The 16,543-nt window shown below is 37.9% G+C and overlaps 1 protein-coding gene across 3 annotated transcripts; it reads right to left on the bottom strand.

Annotated features, from left to right (window-relative positions):
- Nucleotides 1-25: 25 nt before the first annotated feature.
- On the bottom strand, nucleotides 26-16,299 carry LOC108095979 (Kv channel-interacting protein 1). Of its 3 annotated transcripts, none has more exons than XM_017197323.2 (7): nucleotides 16,167-16,299; nucleotides 15,528-15,878; nucleotides 5,084-5,539; nucleotides 4,224-4,293; nucleotides 3,903-3,973; nucleotides 3,631-3,825; nucleotides 26-2,893 (listed from the first exon to the last, which is right to left on the bottom strand). In XM_017197323.2, exons 3-7 carry the CDS (start codon nucleotides 5,237-5,239, stop codon nucleotides 2,765-2,767), a joined length of 621 nt encoding a protein of 206 aa, XP_017052812.1. In that variant the 5' UTR covers nucleotides 5,240-5,539; nucleotides 15,528-15,878; nucleotides 16,167-16,299; the 3' UTR covers nucleotides 26-2,764. The 3 variants fall into 3 exon arrangements, with proteins under 3 accessions (XP_017052812.1, XP_017052813.1, XP_043065121.1); XM_017197324.2 differs by having other exon boundaries at nucleotides 15,528-15,875; XM_043209186.1 differs by having other exon boundaries at nucleotides 16,234-16,248.
- Between the last annotated feature and the right edge of the window lie 244 nt (nucleotides 16,300-16,543).

Raw genomic sequence — 16,543 nt, 5'->3', positions numbered from 1 at the left:
ATGACAACTGTTTTTTGTTATTTAATGTATTTTTTATTTATCAGACTATAAACTAAAGTACAACGTAATTTGAACAAGGAGTTTGTAAAACTGAACATTTTAATTTTAAACTAAGGACTTAATAATTTGTTTTTGTAAATACTTTTCTTTTTATGTTTAAGCAAAGTTTAACAATTATGTTTAGAAAGATGATAACAAATATCCGTATGAATAATGAGTTTTAAAAAGAATTATCAGGATTTTTAGACAATTAAATTTACACGTAGATGGCTTTATTAATATTTTTAAGTTGTGTGATTACAGTTGTGTTATTAAGTTAAACGCTTAGAGGGTTTTCCTATCATGTACTTATAAACAATCCAAATCACTAACCACGTTTTCTCTTGTAAGTTTCTTTTTCATGTATTGTTATTCGTAGGGACAGCATAAATTATTTATGTAGTTAACTTAAAGATTTAGATTCCAGCATGTGGTTGGAGATGTTACATCATGGACTTATTACGAATCGCATTGGCTGAAAAATTATTATCGTAATTTACATTTACTATAGGTACATCTGGATTAAATTTATTTTCAACTAATACAAATTAAACTTAGTTGTAAAAGTATTGCTAAAAATTAGTAACTACGTTTTAATTACACATATTAAGGTCAGGTATCGGAAACCGGTTTAGATTTCGATTTCCATTCCATCCAGCTAATAACAATTAAAACGTTGACTTCGGCATAGCATAGTGGAATCGTAATCTTCCAGGACATTTAGCAGCTAAAACCGATTAAGTTACATTTGTTTTTTAATTCGGTTGGTAAATTAAATTTATTAAGAATTTATTTTAGTTTTAACATTAGGTATAAGCGTTTCAATTTCTTTATTTATTATGTTGACTAGTTAGACACTTAGTTTTCCTCAATTCGAATGATAGGTTAATATCAATAAGTTTGCCATTTCTGTTTTTGACAGTGTACGTTCATATTGCATAGATCGTTTCTTAAAAGTTAGAAATTGTGGGTGGTTTACCAAGTAGGTCGCATAGGTTTTTGTTTAGCCAAAATTATTCTTTATCAACACATTTACTAATGCTTAGAATATTTGATGATGGAATCGCATAGAATGGCTTTGCCGTTAGATGGGTGTATTTTTCCTACTGATAGTTAATTTGGTTTGTAAAGCCTGGTAAAAGAAACGTGAAATGTGTTATTGGTAAGCTTGCTGAAGCTCCGATTCAATTCAAATTAAACCGAGAAAGAACCATAAAGTGCTTCTCAGTGTAACATTTAAATATCTTTTTCGAATGCTTAGTTAGCCCATTCAACCTAGCAGTTGAATAATTAAACTAAAAGGTTTTTCCTGACGTCACTTTCTCCCGTTTTTTTATGTGCTCTCCCTTAAAAGCTTCTCCCATTCTGAAAATATGTTTTTTGTTTGATGCAACAATGGAAGAACAATGTTTACAACTAAAAAGGGAAATAGGAAATATCAAACCACATTGATTGTCTTGTCTTGTCCATGCACAATTAAGCATTCAATGTTTTTGTATGAGTTTTTATAAAAACGGTCTCCTTCGCTTATTATGCTACGTTTTCTTTTCGCAGCACAACCTTTGTCGATTCCTAAAGCCACCCCACTATAGCATATTGTGGGCATTACGAAAAATCGAACAAACCTTATATCCTAACCGGTGAAATTCAATGAAAATGTAATTTAATTGAAGAGTCATGTTATGAATTGCAGTTAACATTATAAAATCAACAAGGCCTTGTATAAATATTAAATCAACCTTAATTGTCAAGTGCTATTTTTATATATCGGTGGTTGTTTGGGCACACAACACCCAGGCATGTTTTATTCATCTGTTTATATAGTAGGTATCTATTTTTTGCCTGTTTAAACCAATAATGCAAAGAGGCAGATTTATTGAAACGCCTTTTAAATTCAATTAGTTGATGCAAATATGAAAACGCACATTTAAAATTTATGCAAATTGAAAATGGGTTTTAATAGAATATTCCACAGTCTGAATTAATTTAATTTATCGCTTTAAGTTCAATGCTTTAATTGACAGTGAAAAAAGGCTTAAACGGGTTAATTTTTAAATTTAGCTCAGGCGAAAACAAGATCGGAATACTGGTAAAAAAAAGCAAGGACAACTTATTTTGGTCGATATTTTATCTGTTAGCTAAGTGTAAATTTTAATTATAGTATTCTATTATTTTTTATGCATATTTTAGTAAAGTAAATCGTGTAGAGAGCACTTTACTCTTGTTGTCGGTATACCAATTCCATTCCTGAATTAAACATTTGGTTTGGTGGTTTTGTTTAGTTTTGTTCACGAAATTATTTCCATTTACACGTATATCATACATATACATATTTATATAGTAAATACATATAAGACCAATTCGCTTTTCACGGCAGGATTAAATTCATAATATGCTCAAAAAATTACATATTCTTTATAATCAATCTTCGTCGACCTCATCGTTAGTTATATAATAACACACCCATAAAGTTTAAAGATTTCCTTCTTCGATATTTTCCCTAATCTAGTTTTAATTACTAATATGTTTCATTTCCTCGATTTCCATCAACTTCACTGGTGTTTTGTTATGCTTGTTTGGATTTACCATTGTTTTTTTTTTTGTAACATTTTTTGTTCTTTTTTGGTTGACAATTTCTAAGCGTTGCTTATTGCATTTAAAGATCTATAAGGGATATTATAGTCCTGGAATTGCGTAGCTCTGGCCCTAGCTCGCCCTCTTGTCATCAAAGGTCGTTGTCGAACATTTGCAGCGAACGCGTTACCAAATCGTCCTTCAGGCAGGCCTCCAAAAACTCCTCTATCGTAATAATGCCATCCTGGTTCAAGTCGAGTTTGCGGAACACACGATCCACCTGAATGGTAAAAATGGAAATGGATTTAGTAGTAAGAAGTGTTTTAAAGAAATTATTTTATTTTTGTTTCCCAAATAAAGTCCTTTAATAATATCACTGGCATTCAAAGAACTTGTAAGCTTATTTTTGCCCTTGAGTTAATTTAAAACCAACTAATTAAGAGGGAAAAATGTACTCTGTTTCTGGCTGAATTTCTCTTTAAAAAAGGTCCACATTTCAATTTCAGCAACTTTTCATTGGCATTTTCATTTTGCTTTATCAACGGAAAAACGTGAAACCTTCATCATTAAGTAAAATATCCGCTTCTGTTTCCGCACATGAAAGCTTCCGCTTTCCCCTCACTCACTTCTCAGTCACTGCCGATGCAATTTCGATCCCCTTCTTATGCATTCCGTGTGTAAAATTTTCTGCGTCTGTTCCCAATCATAATTACTCCTACGCACAGTACGCCCGACTTACGTCAGCGGATGCTGCACGTTTTGTCAAGTGTGGCTTTTGCATAAAGAATGAAGCATACAAATCTGCGCCAGGGGAATATGCAGATGGATATTTCAGCAGAAAGCCTAGAACGTGCCGCTCATTCTAGATAAACAATTCCATCTGAATGAAGCTCTAGAGCGACATGATTAAAGCTTGGTAAAGATTTTGTGGGGCTTTGTGAACTTTGGAACTCTCATGTTTTGTTGTTTTAATCTTAATATTACGCACCTTTCAAGTAATTTATTCTTATTTCTTACCTGATCCCTCGCCTTGCGATCGTCCTCAGGTTGGTGCGGTCTCCGACCCATAAGCTCGTGAATGGCCAAAATGATTTCGCTGAGTTCGCCGCGACTGATCCTTCCGTCGCCGTTCAAGTCGTACAATTTGAAGGTCCAGCGCAGTCGCTCGTAGACCGACCCCCTCAGCAAAGTCGACAAGGTGACCAGTAAATCCTAATAACCATTCAAATTTATAAATAGGCATGGCCGCGAAAGATTTCGTAAATGTTATTATAATGAGAAATAATTACCCGAAAACTAATGGCGCCATTGCAATTAACATCGAACGCTTTGAACACATAATGAGCGTATAAACTCGAATCTATATAAATAGAACAAGCAAAGGAGGCGAGTCAGAGCAATTTTTTTTTATGTTTTCTGATTATTTGGGTATTTTGCCGCTTGGGCGCAGCTGCTGCAAGGTCGAAACGTTCGCTTAAATGGCGCTTTATGACGCGCAACTATAAAAAGGAAAGCATAGGACCTCAGCGACAGCACCCGCACACACAAACACACACACACACGCTAAATGGGGGACATTTTGAGACACACACTTATTCGCAAATACTTACTGCCATGTGGAAAGAATTTGGCGTAAATATCCTTAAAACAATCCTCATGCACCACGCCCTCTGGGCATTCCTGCAAAAAAGAATAAATCGCCATGAAAGTGTTTGCTCGGTTAATAAAGAAAAAGGCAAATGTAATGACTGCGAGTTAGAAAAAGGCGAAAAGGACTAGACCGCCAGGATCTTGCACAACTTGTAAAAGCATTTGATTAGAAGGATATTTATGGGATACTAAAACTGGCAATGAATACCACAAAATAGGGAAGGCGATAAATAATGGTAAGTAGTATGTATTTGTATAGTGTCTGGATTAAATTCATTTAACTTTGTTTGATTGAAAAGTTTACCAATTAAATGAAATAAATTGATGAAAAAATAAACCTACAAGTCACCTACTACATTTTCGACAGAATAATCAGTTAGGTAAACTTTGCGCTTTCGAAATGACACAAAGGAAAAACTATCATAGTTCAAACTGTCAATAAGGCGAACAACTCCGGGTGAACGAAACTATCTCTGGCTCAAACTATCCATTTACTTGACCCGGAGCTCATCTCTTGTTGACCCACATATTGAAACTTTTTCGCTGAATTGGCCATTTTCCGCACACTTTGGTGTAAAAGTGCTTGGACACACACTCGCTTACAAAGAGCGAATTCATTTGCAATGAAATTCAAAACGCGTCTGCCTTTAAGGCCAGCGAGTTGTTCTGGGATCACGAACTCGTGAACTTTTTTATTTGCCTGGAGTTAATGTTACTTTGTAAAGAAAGAGTTGAGCTCCTGAAGTTTAGTATTTTCTACTACGTTGCTTAATAAGGAAACAAATTAAATTTAAATTCCAAATGTTTTCTGTTGTGTTACCGTTTTGAATCCTCTGTACATGACTCGAATCTCCTGTTTGGTGAACTTGGTCTGCCGGCACAGATCCTCGAGGGCAACCGGAATGGGCTTAGGCACTCGTGTGTGTTCCAACTCATAGACCACCTCCTCGATGGGACTCTCCGGTGGTGATGCCATGGTCGCTGGTTACTTATTGTTGACTGGTCGCGGTCTTTAATTAATTTCGCTGCTGATTATGATTGGCGGCTTAATATCAATTTGCATTTGAGGTGCTTGGTTCTTAGAGGCGGGAGAACGAACTCATTATGCCGAAAATTCGCTGTGAGTGTACAATTTCTTTGTCCTTTTTTTACGAGCTCTTCACCTTTTCAGCAACGGCTGCTCTGAATCCCTTTTAGCGTATCCCTGTTTTTTGTGGGTTTTCGGTTACGGTTTCCTTTATGCTATTCCGCTAAGTCGCTAATGAGGCTACCAATGCTGCAAAAAATAGAAAGGGGAGACAGGTATAAGCACCTTGGGCTTTATAGAAAATAAATGAATAGTTTAAAATATTTATGTGCCTATTTATCACTTAATTTTAAATTAACAGTCAAATTAAAATGAGTAGGCACAATAAGTACATGATTTTAATAATTTAATTTATATTTTTTCCAGTCCCCATAAATCAGTTCTGTGTGCCTGAGCAAGGACACTTGCAGTTGCCGGAAGCGCAACCCGTAGCGGCAGATACCGTTGCGCCCACGTCCACATTTACACCTGTATATAAGCAAATCGAGTATACGCCCTGTTGACTGTCGCTGCCTCGGGCAACATGCAAATGAAGATTATTATTGCGTACCGTAAATCAAAGGCGATTCGAGTTATGCAGCCCCTTCACTGCACTTCCTGCGGAGTGAAATGCTTGTGGGTGTGGGGTTTTTGGTCCGTGGCAAGGCTGCTGCCCAGATGAGACTAATGAGCACTTTTCATGCAAATGAATCGATTGCAAGTTCATTCGCACTGTGGGTTTGCTTTTGCCTCGCCAAAATCAACACATTGCAAATCAGCTTAGCATAATGAGTTGTTATTGAAGTGCTATTATAAGTCTTAAGGAAGACAAATTTGTTGACCTTATTCGAAGATACACAAACACGTAAATGGTGTGTTAAATATTTTCTTATTTAATTTATACGGTAAAGCTGTTATGTACAGAAGCTTAAAGGTAGCTTTTCCATCCAACCCAATTTCAATCTTCGACGGCGTTTATTGCTCGTTCATCATAATAAAACCAATCCGTAAATCAAATCCCATAAATCTTCAAATTGAATTTTCTTGCAATGAGTCGCTTGCGCCAGCTTAAATCAAATTCTCAGCAAACTTTTACCGTTTTTGCTCTGACAAATTTCAACAGCACTTCAATATTTATCAGCGAAAAGTCGAAAAGTGTGTGCTGCGGACTATTTCCACTCTATTTCCATTTGGCATTTCCATTCTATTTGCTCTCACACTCGCACACCGAGGCAGGACTCTTGTTATCTAAGGGCGGGAAAATGGTGGAAAGGGGATTTCCATTTCCGACGTCACAGTTATTTTTCACTTTGAATTGATTAAGGGCAGATAGACCAAAAAAAAAAAAAAAACAGAAAAACGGGGTCACTGCGAAAGGAAATAGCTTTGACAGTCTTAGTCCAAGCTAAAGAATATTTTTTGTGTCGCCCTCTGCATTTTTGCTTCTTAACCGTTGGTCAAAAGTTTAATTTCTTTATTAAATTACTGTAAAAATTATTGAAACAAATTTTTCTTAATTTTTTCAAGACGTTGTCCTTGACTCATTTATGGTTTCCAACAAGGGGAGAACCTTGATTTAGCTACCGAAAGGTTTCGACGAAAACTTAATTTCCCAGTTGCTTTACTGAGCTCTTTGGGCTCTTCCGCAACTTCTTGTTGAATACATAAATATTTTATAAATCGCCAAAGTAAGTCTTAAATATTTATGCATTCTCCAGCGGCCAAACTCAAAGTTGAATCAATATCGTTAACCCTTCGGAGCCATGAAAAGGCGAAAAGGCGCTGAGCGAGCTCTTTAAGCCGCAAGAATCTGCTAAATGTTGCCTGCCATTAGCATAAATTGCATTAAAAGCGAAGAGAGCCATAAAACCGAATACAATGTCATACTTAGCTGCTCGCGCTGCAGCCAACTAATTTCATGACTCTATTTTGCACAAATCTCTGTGGCCCAGTCGGTGGGAAAAATGGGGAATGCTGGTGAAAGTGAGGAAATGCTCGTGGTGAGTGGGCGAGTGAAAAGCGTGCCGCTGTCTGCATTTTACAACATTTGCAACCATGTTGGAGTCACGCCTTTAGCATGGTCAGGGCTTCCCCTTATGCACTTATAAAAAATTACGAATACTTGAATATACTTTTTTTTTGGGAATCAGTTTTCTTAAAAAATATAAAAATTATATAATCAAAATTTTTTTTCATTGCAATTTTAGTTTTTCCTTAAATTATTTTTTTTTAATAAAAATAAATGTATATTTTTCATAGTGCTTCATTTTTTTTAACACTCCTGTCGCACACACACGCATACGGAACTTTCAAATGCAGTTTTTGGCGTGTGTTTGTGTGCGTGGGTGTGCCAGTTTGCTTGTGCATGTAAAATGTTTGTCAAATATCACGTATACGACATGTGCTTCCGGCAAGGAGCGCACGAACACCCTCGAATAACCGGGCAACCGACCGGATCGGGTCGAAGCCATTCATTGCCAGGGCGAAGCTAATTAAATATTAAACCAGGTCAGCGTGGGAACGCTATAATGCGAAAATCCCTATTAGCCTATTGCCGATTGCAGGCGAAATGCTCCCGCACAAAGACACTGAAATGCACTTAAGCCTGATGGGAAAGGGATATGCAAATCCGCTTGCCAAGAACAGTATGGTTATTCATTTGTCTAATTGTGTTGTTATTGTTATTGTTGTTGCCCAGATACAGGGGCTTTGAGGGGCGAGGACTTTTTAGGTCCTGGTGTGTGGCATGTCAGGACTTAAATTTATAAATGGCAACGACAACAGCAGCAGCATTCGACGCAAGGACAAGGCTTGGCCGGGCCAGAACCAACTTGCATGCAGTCATGCAATGCCACTCGAATAATGAAAAAGAAAGCTAAACTAAAACTAAACAAGAACGCACGCCAGGCCTCCCGCTCGCTGCCAACTGTAATTGTCAACAGTGGTTTGTGTATTTATACAAACAATATTTGACGTTGCTGGTGGGGCAAAGCTTTTCGAGCCCGTATTTGTATATTAAATTAAACTATGCAAGAGCAAGAGCACTCATAATTGCAAAGGACAAACTAAAATATGTATTTATATAACTTAAAATGAATTAAATAAATTGAAAGCCAAGTATATAACTAGCTAAAATAATTATTCAAATTACAAGCTTAGAAAAATAATTAATATTGATAACTATTATTTTTGTCACCTCAAAAAATGTTTACAATTTTTAATCATTATAATGGTAATGACACTGTGCGGGTTCCATATCTCTGAGCTTGCTTCATTGTCATTTCCTGCTGTTTTCATGCCACTTTCATGGACAACGTAGACGGAGTGGCGCAATGAGAGGAGTGCCAAGCTCGAAAGGCAACGAAACGAACACGGCGATATCTAAATAAGGACTGCCGATCCGGCCAAACACGCGACCGCAAAAACCACAGAGCTGCTTCAATTTCGAGAGCATTATTAAATTGCGGATATATCCACGGCATATCTGGGTATGTATATCTTTTTTGTTGGCCAATTGGCACGATTGCGACTACAACAATTGAATTTTTTGCCTAAGCTTTTGTTGGCAATCGCCCACGAGGCCTGTGGGTAAAGCAAATCTCGTTGCGCCTTCCAAAGACTATAAATCAACGCCAATTAAATGCCATTTTTTGCTCGGTTTTTTCGTGGCTTTCCGTCAAGGAGAAGCGATGACGACAGTTGATGTAGAGGTTTCAACACTTTTCAATCCGGCTTTCGGCCAGGCCCGAAACCAAATCAGGTCAGTAGATTTGAATAGGAAAATAATGAACAGGCGAAGCCAATGAATCTCGTCAGGAATTCCTGCGTATATCCGATCCAAGTGATAAATGGAAATGCATTTGCACTTTTCCCCTGTTAAGCCGAAGTATTCACTGCACTTTGATGTTGACATGAGGCTTCTGGGAATTCGAGATAATGGACAGACAACCAACGTCTTCGGCAGGTTCAACTTGCAATTATTAATCATGATTGCACTTAACAAGACACCAAAGCTGTTGATGTGCAAATCGATAAACAGCCCGAAAGTTTAATGCCTTTGGAAAAGGTTAAACTGGTGTCACATAAACCTGTTAATGAAAAGTGACTCAAATTGATTTAGCAAGATGGATGGTTCCCAATTTTTGCACCAATTTATGCTAATAATTTGCAGTTTAGAGGCTGAATTTAAATTATAAGTTTTTAACGGTGACTAACGACCGCATTTTAAATCTGCAACAATTTATAGTTCTACTACAAATTAAGCATTCAAAAATAAAGTTATTTTTGAATCGCATTAAATTCTGGCCAAACTTTGGATCGCCCACATATCAGATACAATATCTCTGCAGATCAGACAGCATGACCCATAATTAAAGTTGGTAATTGTGCCAAAGTATTTTCTTCCAATTGCCAAAAGATATGAGATATGAACGGATGTTGGCCCCAGTCCAATATAGGAGCAAATGGCCTATCAGAGAGTTATGAGATAGTCAAAGGAAGTCATTACTCTCCATAAAGATGCAATAAAGTGCGTTCTGGCTTTATTAGACTGACACTGCATAAACTTAGTTTTAATTTGGTATTTTGGCACTCGCTTTGAGCGCGAATAGAGGAGCTTGGGGAAATCAGGCTAAGAGCGTTGATGAAAATCCCCCTCTTGCAGTTAGTTTTCGGTTGTTACTTGAAACGCGTGCGATAATTCAAGGGGGTTGCCTCCAGCTGGCAACCAGATAAGCCTGTGTGAAACTGTGTGCTCAAGGCAACAATAACAAACGACTCCCGAGGGCCTCGAAAGGCAGCGTGCAGCATATGGCTTTCGCTCTCGGCTTGCAATAATTTTTTAGTTAAACATAAGAGGGAAAAGCAATTTTGGCAAGCCATTTTCGACTATCTTGAATCAACAAAGGAGCGAATCGAGCCCCGAGCCATTATTAGTCGCTTCTGATGCTCTAATCGCACTTCCGGCACGCGACACGTAATTGCCGTCACCTGGATATCGTAAAGGGCGTAGCACCTGAACTTATGGGAATGCCGGTATTTTCACAGGGAGTCACTGGAAAGTGGCATGAAATAACGCTGAAAAAATATTGTGAAAATTTATTCAGCTTAGCTTGTAATGGTGGCAACTATTATCAAGATACTTAATCGAAACGTTGGCTGTTAAATCCTTTAAAGTGAAAATGCTACTCAGTTATTGTAAATCTTATTTGTTTTTTATTGCTGTTGTTTTGCAGTCCTTTTTTCCATATTCTTGAGTGTTATTTTTCTGCATTATTTTGAGTTACATCCCAAAGAGCCCTTGAAAGCGTATCTGCAGCAAATTGCAGCTGAAGTGGCCTCATCCAAAATGAAGCAGCAATCACAGATGAGCAATTCCTGCACTTAAAGTCGGCCGGAATGGCAAACTTAACCATGAACTGTATACATTTCGAGTGGTAGGGCCACTTAGATTCACTCAAGCATTAGACAGCAATCAGCTTAAGATACACATGTGGGGAACCCGGGGGACGTGGGAAATTGTTACGGCGGAAGCTTGTAACTGGCTATCTAAGGCGCAATCAGAATTCATTAATTTGGCAGTCGTTAGGACTTACTAAAAATGCAATCTATGGCAAAAAGAAATTTTACGGACTTCTATGCAAAGGCCAGGGGAGAAATGAAAAAGTTTTCACTGCATTTCCGGGCATGGCGAAAGTTTAGCAACTCCCTCGTCCAGAAAATTCAGTTATTTTTGGCTATGGCCAAACAAGAAACTGACTTCATTGTTGGCCAGCCAACAAAAAGCGTTGTAAGGAAACTGCCAAAATAGTTGCAACGACTTCAAATGGGAGGGGTTTCTTGTTTGAAATTACTCTGTAAAGGAGTAGAAAGTGTGCAAAACTTGGGGGGCGGTTCACAATTTCGTATTGGACTGTGCGAGACTGTGAACAATGAGCCGCCATTCGAAATCGTCCCACTGGCGACCCCCGGCACCCAAATCTATATAGAGGCCCACGGATATTCGAGGATATATACCCACCCGCTAGTCTTGATGGCCCCCGGAACTTCCGGTTCGGCGATATTCGCCAACTTTCCGACAATCATTCAGGCAGTGCCCTTTCTTGGCCAAATGGCAAAAGCTTAGCCAGTTTTTGGCCAAGCTATAAATATGCCGAGATATGTTCATGAACTTATTCCTGCGTGGGTGTATGAGCCGCAAAACTTGACTGGACAACAATTTTCTTGCTTGAATTGATTTAATTTATGAGCTGACTTAATTTATTTCCGCTGACGAAAAGAAAAAACAAGTCATTTCTTAGAAAAAAAGTTGAATTGCCTTAGAGTATATAATTGCCTGCCAACGGAATAATTTGCCTGCTTATCAGTTATAATTAGACATTTCTAATCCAACTAGATCTTGACATATTTTAAATAATACTAGTATCATATACAATACCCTTGCAGAAATGTTAATTTTGCGTCTTTGAAACTGAAACTTTTTGCCACACTTAAAAGCCAATTACATATTCCGGGATTTGTTTTCCCCAACTTAATTCTGTTCTGCCAAAAATCAACTACAAAACTAACTTTCTTGTTTTTGCTTAACATTTGTTTTTACTTGGCTTACTTTTATGTTCACAATGAACATGAAAATCTACAAGAACAATAAACAGACCAAATAATAAAAAATTGTGCAAAGGCAAAAACAAAGGGCCGCAATAACAACAAAAGCGATGGCAATGGTAATAAAAAGAAACATTCAACTCTCGCAACTCATACAACTTGTCAGAAGAGTAAGTGGGAAGAAGCGGGAGAAGTCCAAATTGGGGAGAAAAATTGCTAAAAGTATGCAATATTTTTTCGCTGTTGGTCCTTCAACTTTTGGTGGCTCTTTGCTGACTTGGCAGGCCCGACATAGTAATTAATGTTTGTAAGTGCTCCGCGTGGGTAGTTGAGCATAGATGTGCCGCATTTTAAAATGGCTCATAGTAAAGGAAATTATTATGCAATTGCTAAGATTAAAAGAAACAGATTCGTAAAGAACCTAATGGAGATTTACCTTGGATTAATTTAATCGAAATATTTAAAACCTATAAGAGGGTATCAATATAAATAAAAACCTTTACAGATCACTTCCCGATTTTTTCCCACTATTGAGTATTGGGTAAGGGGTGCTTTGCAGTCGAGTTGGTATATTTTAGAGCAATGTATAATTTTTTGTTTTGCTCAACCAAAAGCTTGGACTGGCTTGTTAATTGCATGTTGCCGACATATGTTCGCTTGTAAATGCGGATTTACACCCATCCCCCAGTCGTGCAATTAAAAAATGTTACCGAAAACCTCGGCAGCAAAGACATTTAACTTTTCTGAAATTGTGGGTACTTTTGTTTCTTTCTTTCTGTCTTTTTTCGGATGTGTGTAACACATGGCGTATGCGTGTTACGGCTGCAGGCGCTAACTTTCAGAAAAACTTTCCTCTTATCAGCTGGCGATAAAAATATAAGAGAAGAAGAAAAAAAAGAAGTAAAAACCTCCGCAAAATGTATGTTCGTTTGGGATGGATGAGGATGTGTAAGTTTTATAGACACATCTGGCGGTTGGCTATATAAATTTCAAGTTTGTTGCTGTTTGAAAGTTAAACGTTTCGTTTTTCCTAGCTGTTGCATATGTGTATGTAGCATCGCCGATGCCTGCACACATGTTTTATGGCTTTAACCATGGGAAAAGGAACAGTATTTTTTCCACGATAAGTTGACCATTAATGGTCGCCAAATGCTGGCAAATTGATGTTCATGCTGGGAATGGCTTGCGGTTGCCTTTGCAGGGACAAAATGGTTTTATATACATACTCAAAACCATTTAAATGGCTCTTAAATTTACTGCACCAAAAAAGCTATTCAACATTTATTTTATGCTGCTAATTTAAGAATAATTTAAATGCACATAAGCAAATTATATATAAATTTTAAGTACTTATTGGGTTGGCTTAAAGCGGCTTCAGTTATTCGAAGCTTTAAAGGCTCATGTGAAAGTTATTTAGGTGAAAGTCCGCTCGTTTGACCAGCCTTAATTATTCAAGAACGACAGAACGTTTGGCGAAAGTCACGCCCTATTCTCATTACTCACTTAGGCCAAGACAATATCATTCGATTGGGCCAGTAATTACCTGTGTCATTGAAAGGCTCACGCACCCTAACACCTTAAGTGATTAGGCAGTTTATAGCCGAAAAGCGTTGAATCACTTTGCAGCTCACAGCTGCGGTTCGCATTTCGAATTAGTTTGCGTGTCATTAGGTTTGCATAAGAGCTTTCCTTCTGACCAAGGTTAAGGCATTCTGCTGACCTTTCATTGTTAAACAGTAGTATACACATACATACTTAGCAATAAAATTGTTAACATTATTAACAGACAAAGTTTGAAATATGATTTATGTATCCCTAACCAACTTTACTTTAGTTTTAGATAGCTTTGTAGCGTGGTTTTTTATGCTTCGTGTGAACTTTATTTATAACTTTTCTATTTGCAGTTTCGTGTAGCATACATTCCGGCGCCCTCCCCCTTTTCTCTCTTTCGCCCTCTTGCAAAACAACAGCAGCCACTTTTATGTAGGCTCTTTAGGTGTGTGTTAGTGGCGATCCATGTGTGGGTGTGTGTGTGAATGAAAGTAGAGCGCACCTTGATTCTATTTTTAAATGCCGCACAAAACAACAATTGTCGCTTAGTTGCGCGTTAAGTGTTTTTCATCCAGCTTCCCGCGACCAAGTTCGTTTCATTGTGCAGGTGCAGCTCTTGTTGGCTGGAAGCACTTAAAATAGTTCAGAAAATAGCCCCAAGGATTATATAAATAGTTGGTAGCGAATTCAGTTTAGTAACACTCTTCAGAAAGTGGCCTTAAACGAGGGGCAATTGGTGTACCGTGCCAAATTACCATCGTTTATCTCGTTTTGTGATTCTTAGAAGTATGTTTTAACTTATCACACAATCTATTTTGATATATCGCTAAAGCCCTTTATAAAATTCCTTTCTGTTTACCTTGTTAATTTGAGGACCAACTGATTCCACTTCAATCGATCAGGATATCAATGTCGACCGTCTACAAAAACTAGTTTGACTTTTATAATCGGCTTGTGCATCTAAATGGAATTGGCATTTGGCTTATGGTTTATGGCCAGACTGCACGATAGTCCTGCTTGTGCTTATCAATTGTTGCGCCCAACTTTCGTTTGTTTGTTTGTTTCCCCTTAACTGCTTGTCGGGGATTAAATGGCACGAAAAGTTTAGCTCAATAATTGGAATTTTAAATGACACGTTTTGGGGTTTATTACGATGAATATTAAATTAAACAATCCTTGGAATAATAACAACTCAGACAGACAATAATCATTATTATTTTTAAAACAATACCCATCTGTATTATTTTATTTTGTTTGACTTAAAGTATTGCGAAATTTAAAATAGAACATATGTATAGCTTCAGTAATTTTGAAGAATAAACAAATTTTCGACACCTCTTCAATAACTAATAAATATGAACAATTTTGAATATTTTTCTTAATATTGTGAATAGTAAACAAATTCCCAAGGTTATTTTTGGTATTTCCAGGTGTTCATTTAAATAGATGGTCATGATTTTTGTGAAAATAAACTGTTAATATATTCCCAAGCCTTAATATTATTTTTTTTGAATCGGTGCAATTTTCTTTGAACTCTTCTGTGTTGGTTGATATTAATTGTCTATAGAACTTTAAATATACATTATATTCATAATTTCGCAAAAACTAGCAAATTGGTGGGAGTTTTTCCTCGCATTTCCAGGTGAGTGCTTGGATTTTCCCAGCTGCTTGTGTGTGGGTGATTGCGGCAAATATGCGTTGATGTGTGAGACTTTGCCGCCTAGTCAAATAAATCGCATGCGATTAAAATTTTATACGAATAGCTTTAGAGCGTGCGTTTTGCTTTGTTGTGCTCCATTTTCCCTGCCGTTTTCACCTTTTATTTTTTTCAAGTCTTGAGCTTTGTTGTTTTTTGTTTGTTTTTTATGGGGCATGGCGTCAGTTAAATGAGTTGTTGTTTATAGTTCCTGAGCATGTGTGCGTGCGTAAAAGTGTGTGCGAAAAATTTGCATTTGTAGCGTAACGCTTTTGTTTACTTTGTAGGTTAGTTTGTTAGCCCATTGGCTTATATACACACACTCGGCAATATATGTTTTATATTTACCTTCGATGCCTTTTGACGGTGACGGCAGCGGCGGTGACGAAGAAAGCGGCGAAAGCAGACGGAGAAATTGGCCAAAAGGGAGACGAGGAGAAGGAGGCGACGGGTGGTGGTGGTAGCGGTGGTGGTAGTGGGTGGTATTAACCTCAAAGCATGCCAGCAAACAGCTCCTCCAAAAAACACTTGACTCCTTTCGATATTTTCCTGCCCTCTTTGCGTGTCTCGTTTTAATTTGTTAATGATTTCGGCTTATTCATTTATTTGCATACTTTGGCGCTCACTTAATTTTCGGTTGTATATTACATTTTTGACATAGCAATACCTAAGGTCCTGTCTCAACGATTGTTGTTGCTGCTGTGGAAAATGCCAGGCAGCAGAAGCACGAGCAGCAGCAGCAGCGGCAGCGGAAAAAAGGAACAAGAAGAAAAACTGTATCTTTTAGATCCGGGCATATCCTTTATCTCGAACAGTGGCAGCGACGCTGGCAGAGGCAGCAGCTGTAGCTGGAAAATTTCCTCCAACTTGTTTGTCCGATTTTTGTATACTTTTCGAAAAAACTTTGACAAGCTCTGGGTTGTTTAAACTTTTAAAATTAATATTAATTTTAGTTTTCAATAAAGCAGCAGCAGCAACAATCGTTACCATTTACATCCAGAAAAAACTCGGGAGCAGCAAAAACCGCGCAGCGCTTTCCCCGTTTACCGTTTACCGTCAGACACTTTTCCACACTTTTCACCCAAATAGAGCCAGAAACCGTTCGACGCGCGCACGCGAGTGTCCTATACACAACTGATTACAGGACTGCGAAAATGGAAAACGTTTGCCAGCAGCGGAGCTTCGGGTTTCCCTTCGTTCGGTTCGCTCGCAAAATCTCCGGCTATCGCAGACAGGCTTCTGTTGCCGAAATATCCCACTAAGCACAGCTTGGGCCAAAGGACTCCGGCGCTTCGCAGGCTCCGATTCTCACTCCCGCATCGCATTTCCCCCACGCATCCGGACGGAGAGAGAGCCGGAGAACC

This window comes from Drosophila ficusphila, unplaced genomic scaffold (assembly GCF_018152265.1).
Source record: "Drosophila ficusphila isolate 14025-0441.05 unplaced genomic scaffold, ASM1815226v1 contig_791, whole genome shotgun sequence".
NCBI classification, from domain to species: domain Eukaryota; kingdom Metazoa; phylum Arthropoda; class Insecta; order Diptera; family Drosophilidae; genus Drosophila; species Drosophila ficusphila.
This window is presented reverse-complemented; position numbering and strand designations above follow the sequence as displayed.

Excerpts from the sequence above, each read along its gene's own strand:
- LOC108095979 (XM_017197323.2), bottom strand. The coding sequence starts at position 5,239 with ATGGCATCACCACCGGAGAGTCCCATCGAGGAGGTGGTCTATGAGTTG. Across the intron at positions 3,974-4,223 it reads CAAATTCTTTCCACATGGCA|ATTCGAGTTTATACGCTCAT; the intron begins GTAAGTATTTGC and ends CTATTTATATAG. Across the intron at positions 2,894-3,630 it reads ATCGCAAGGCGAGGGATCAG|GTGGATCGTGTGTTCCGCAA; the intron begins GTAAGAAATAAG and ends TTTACCATTCAG.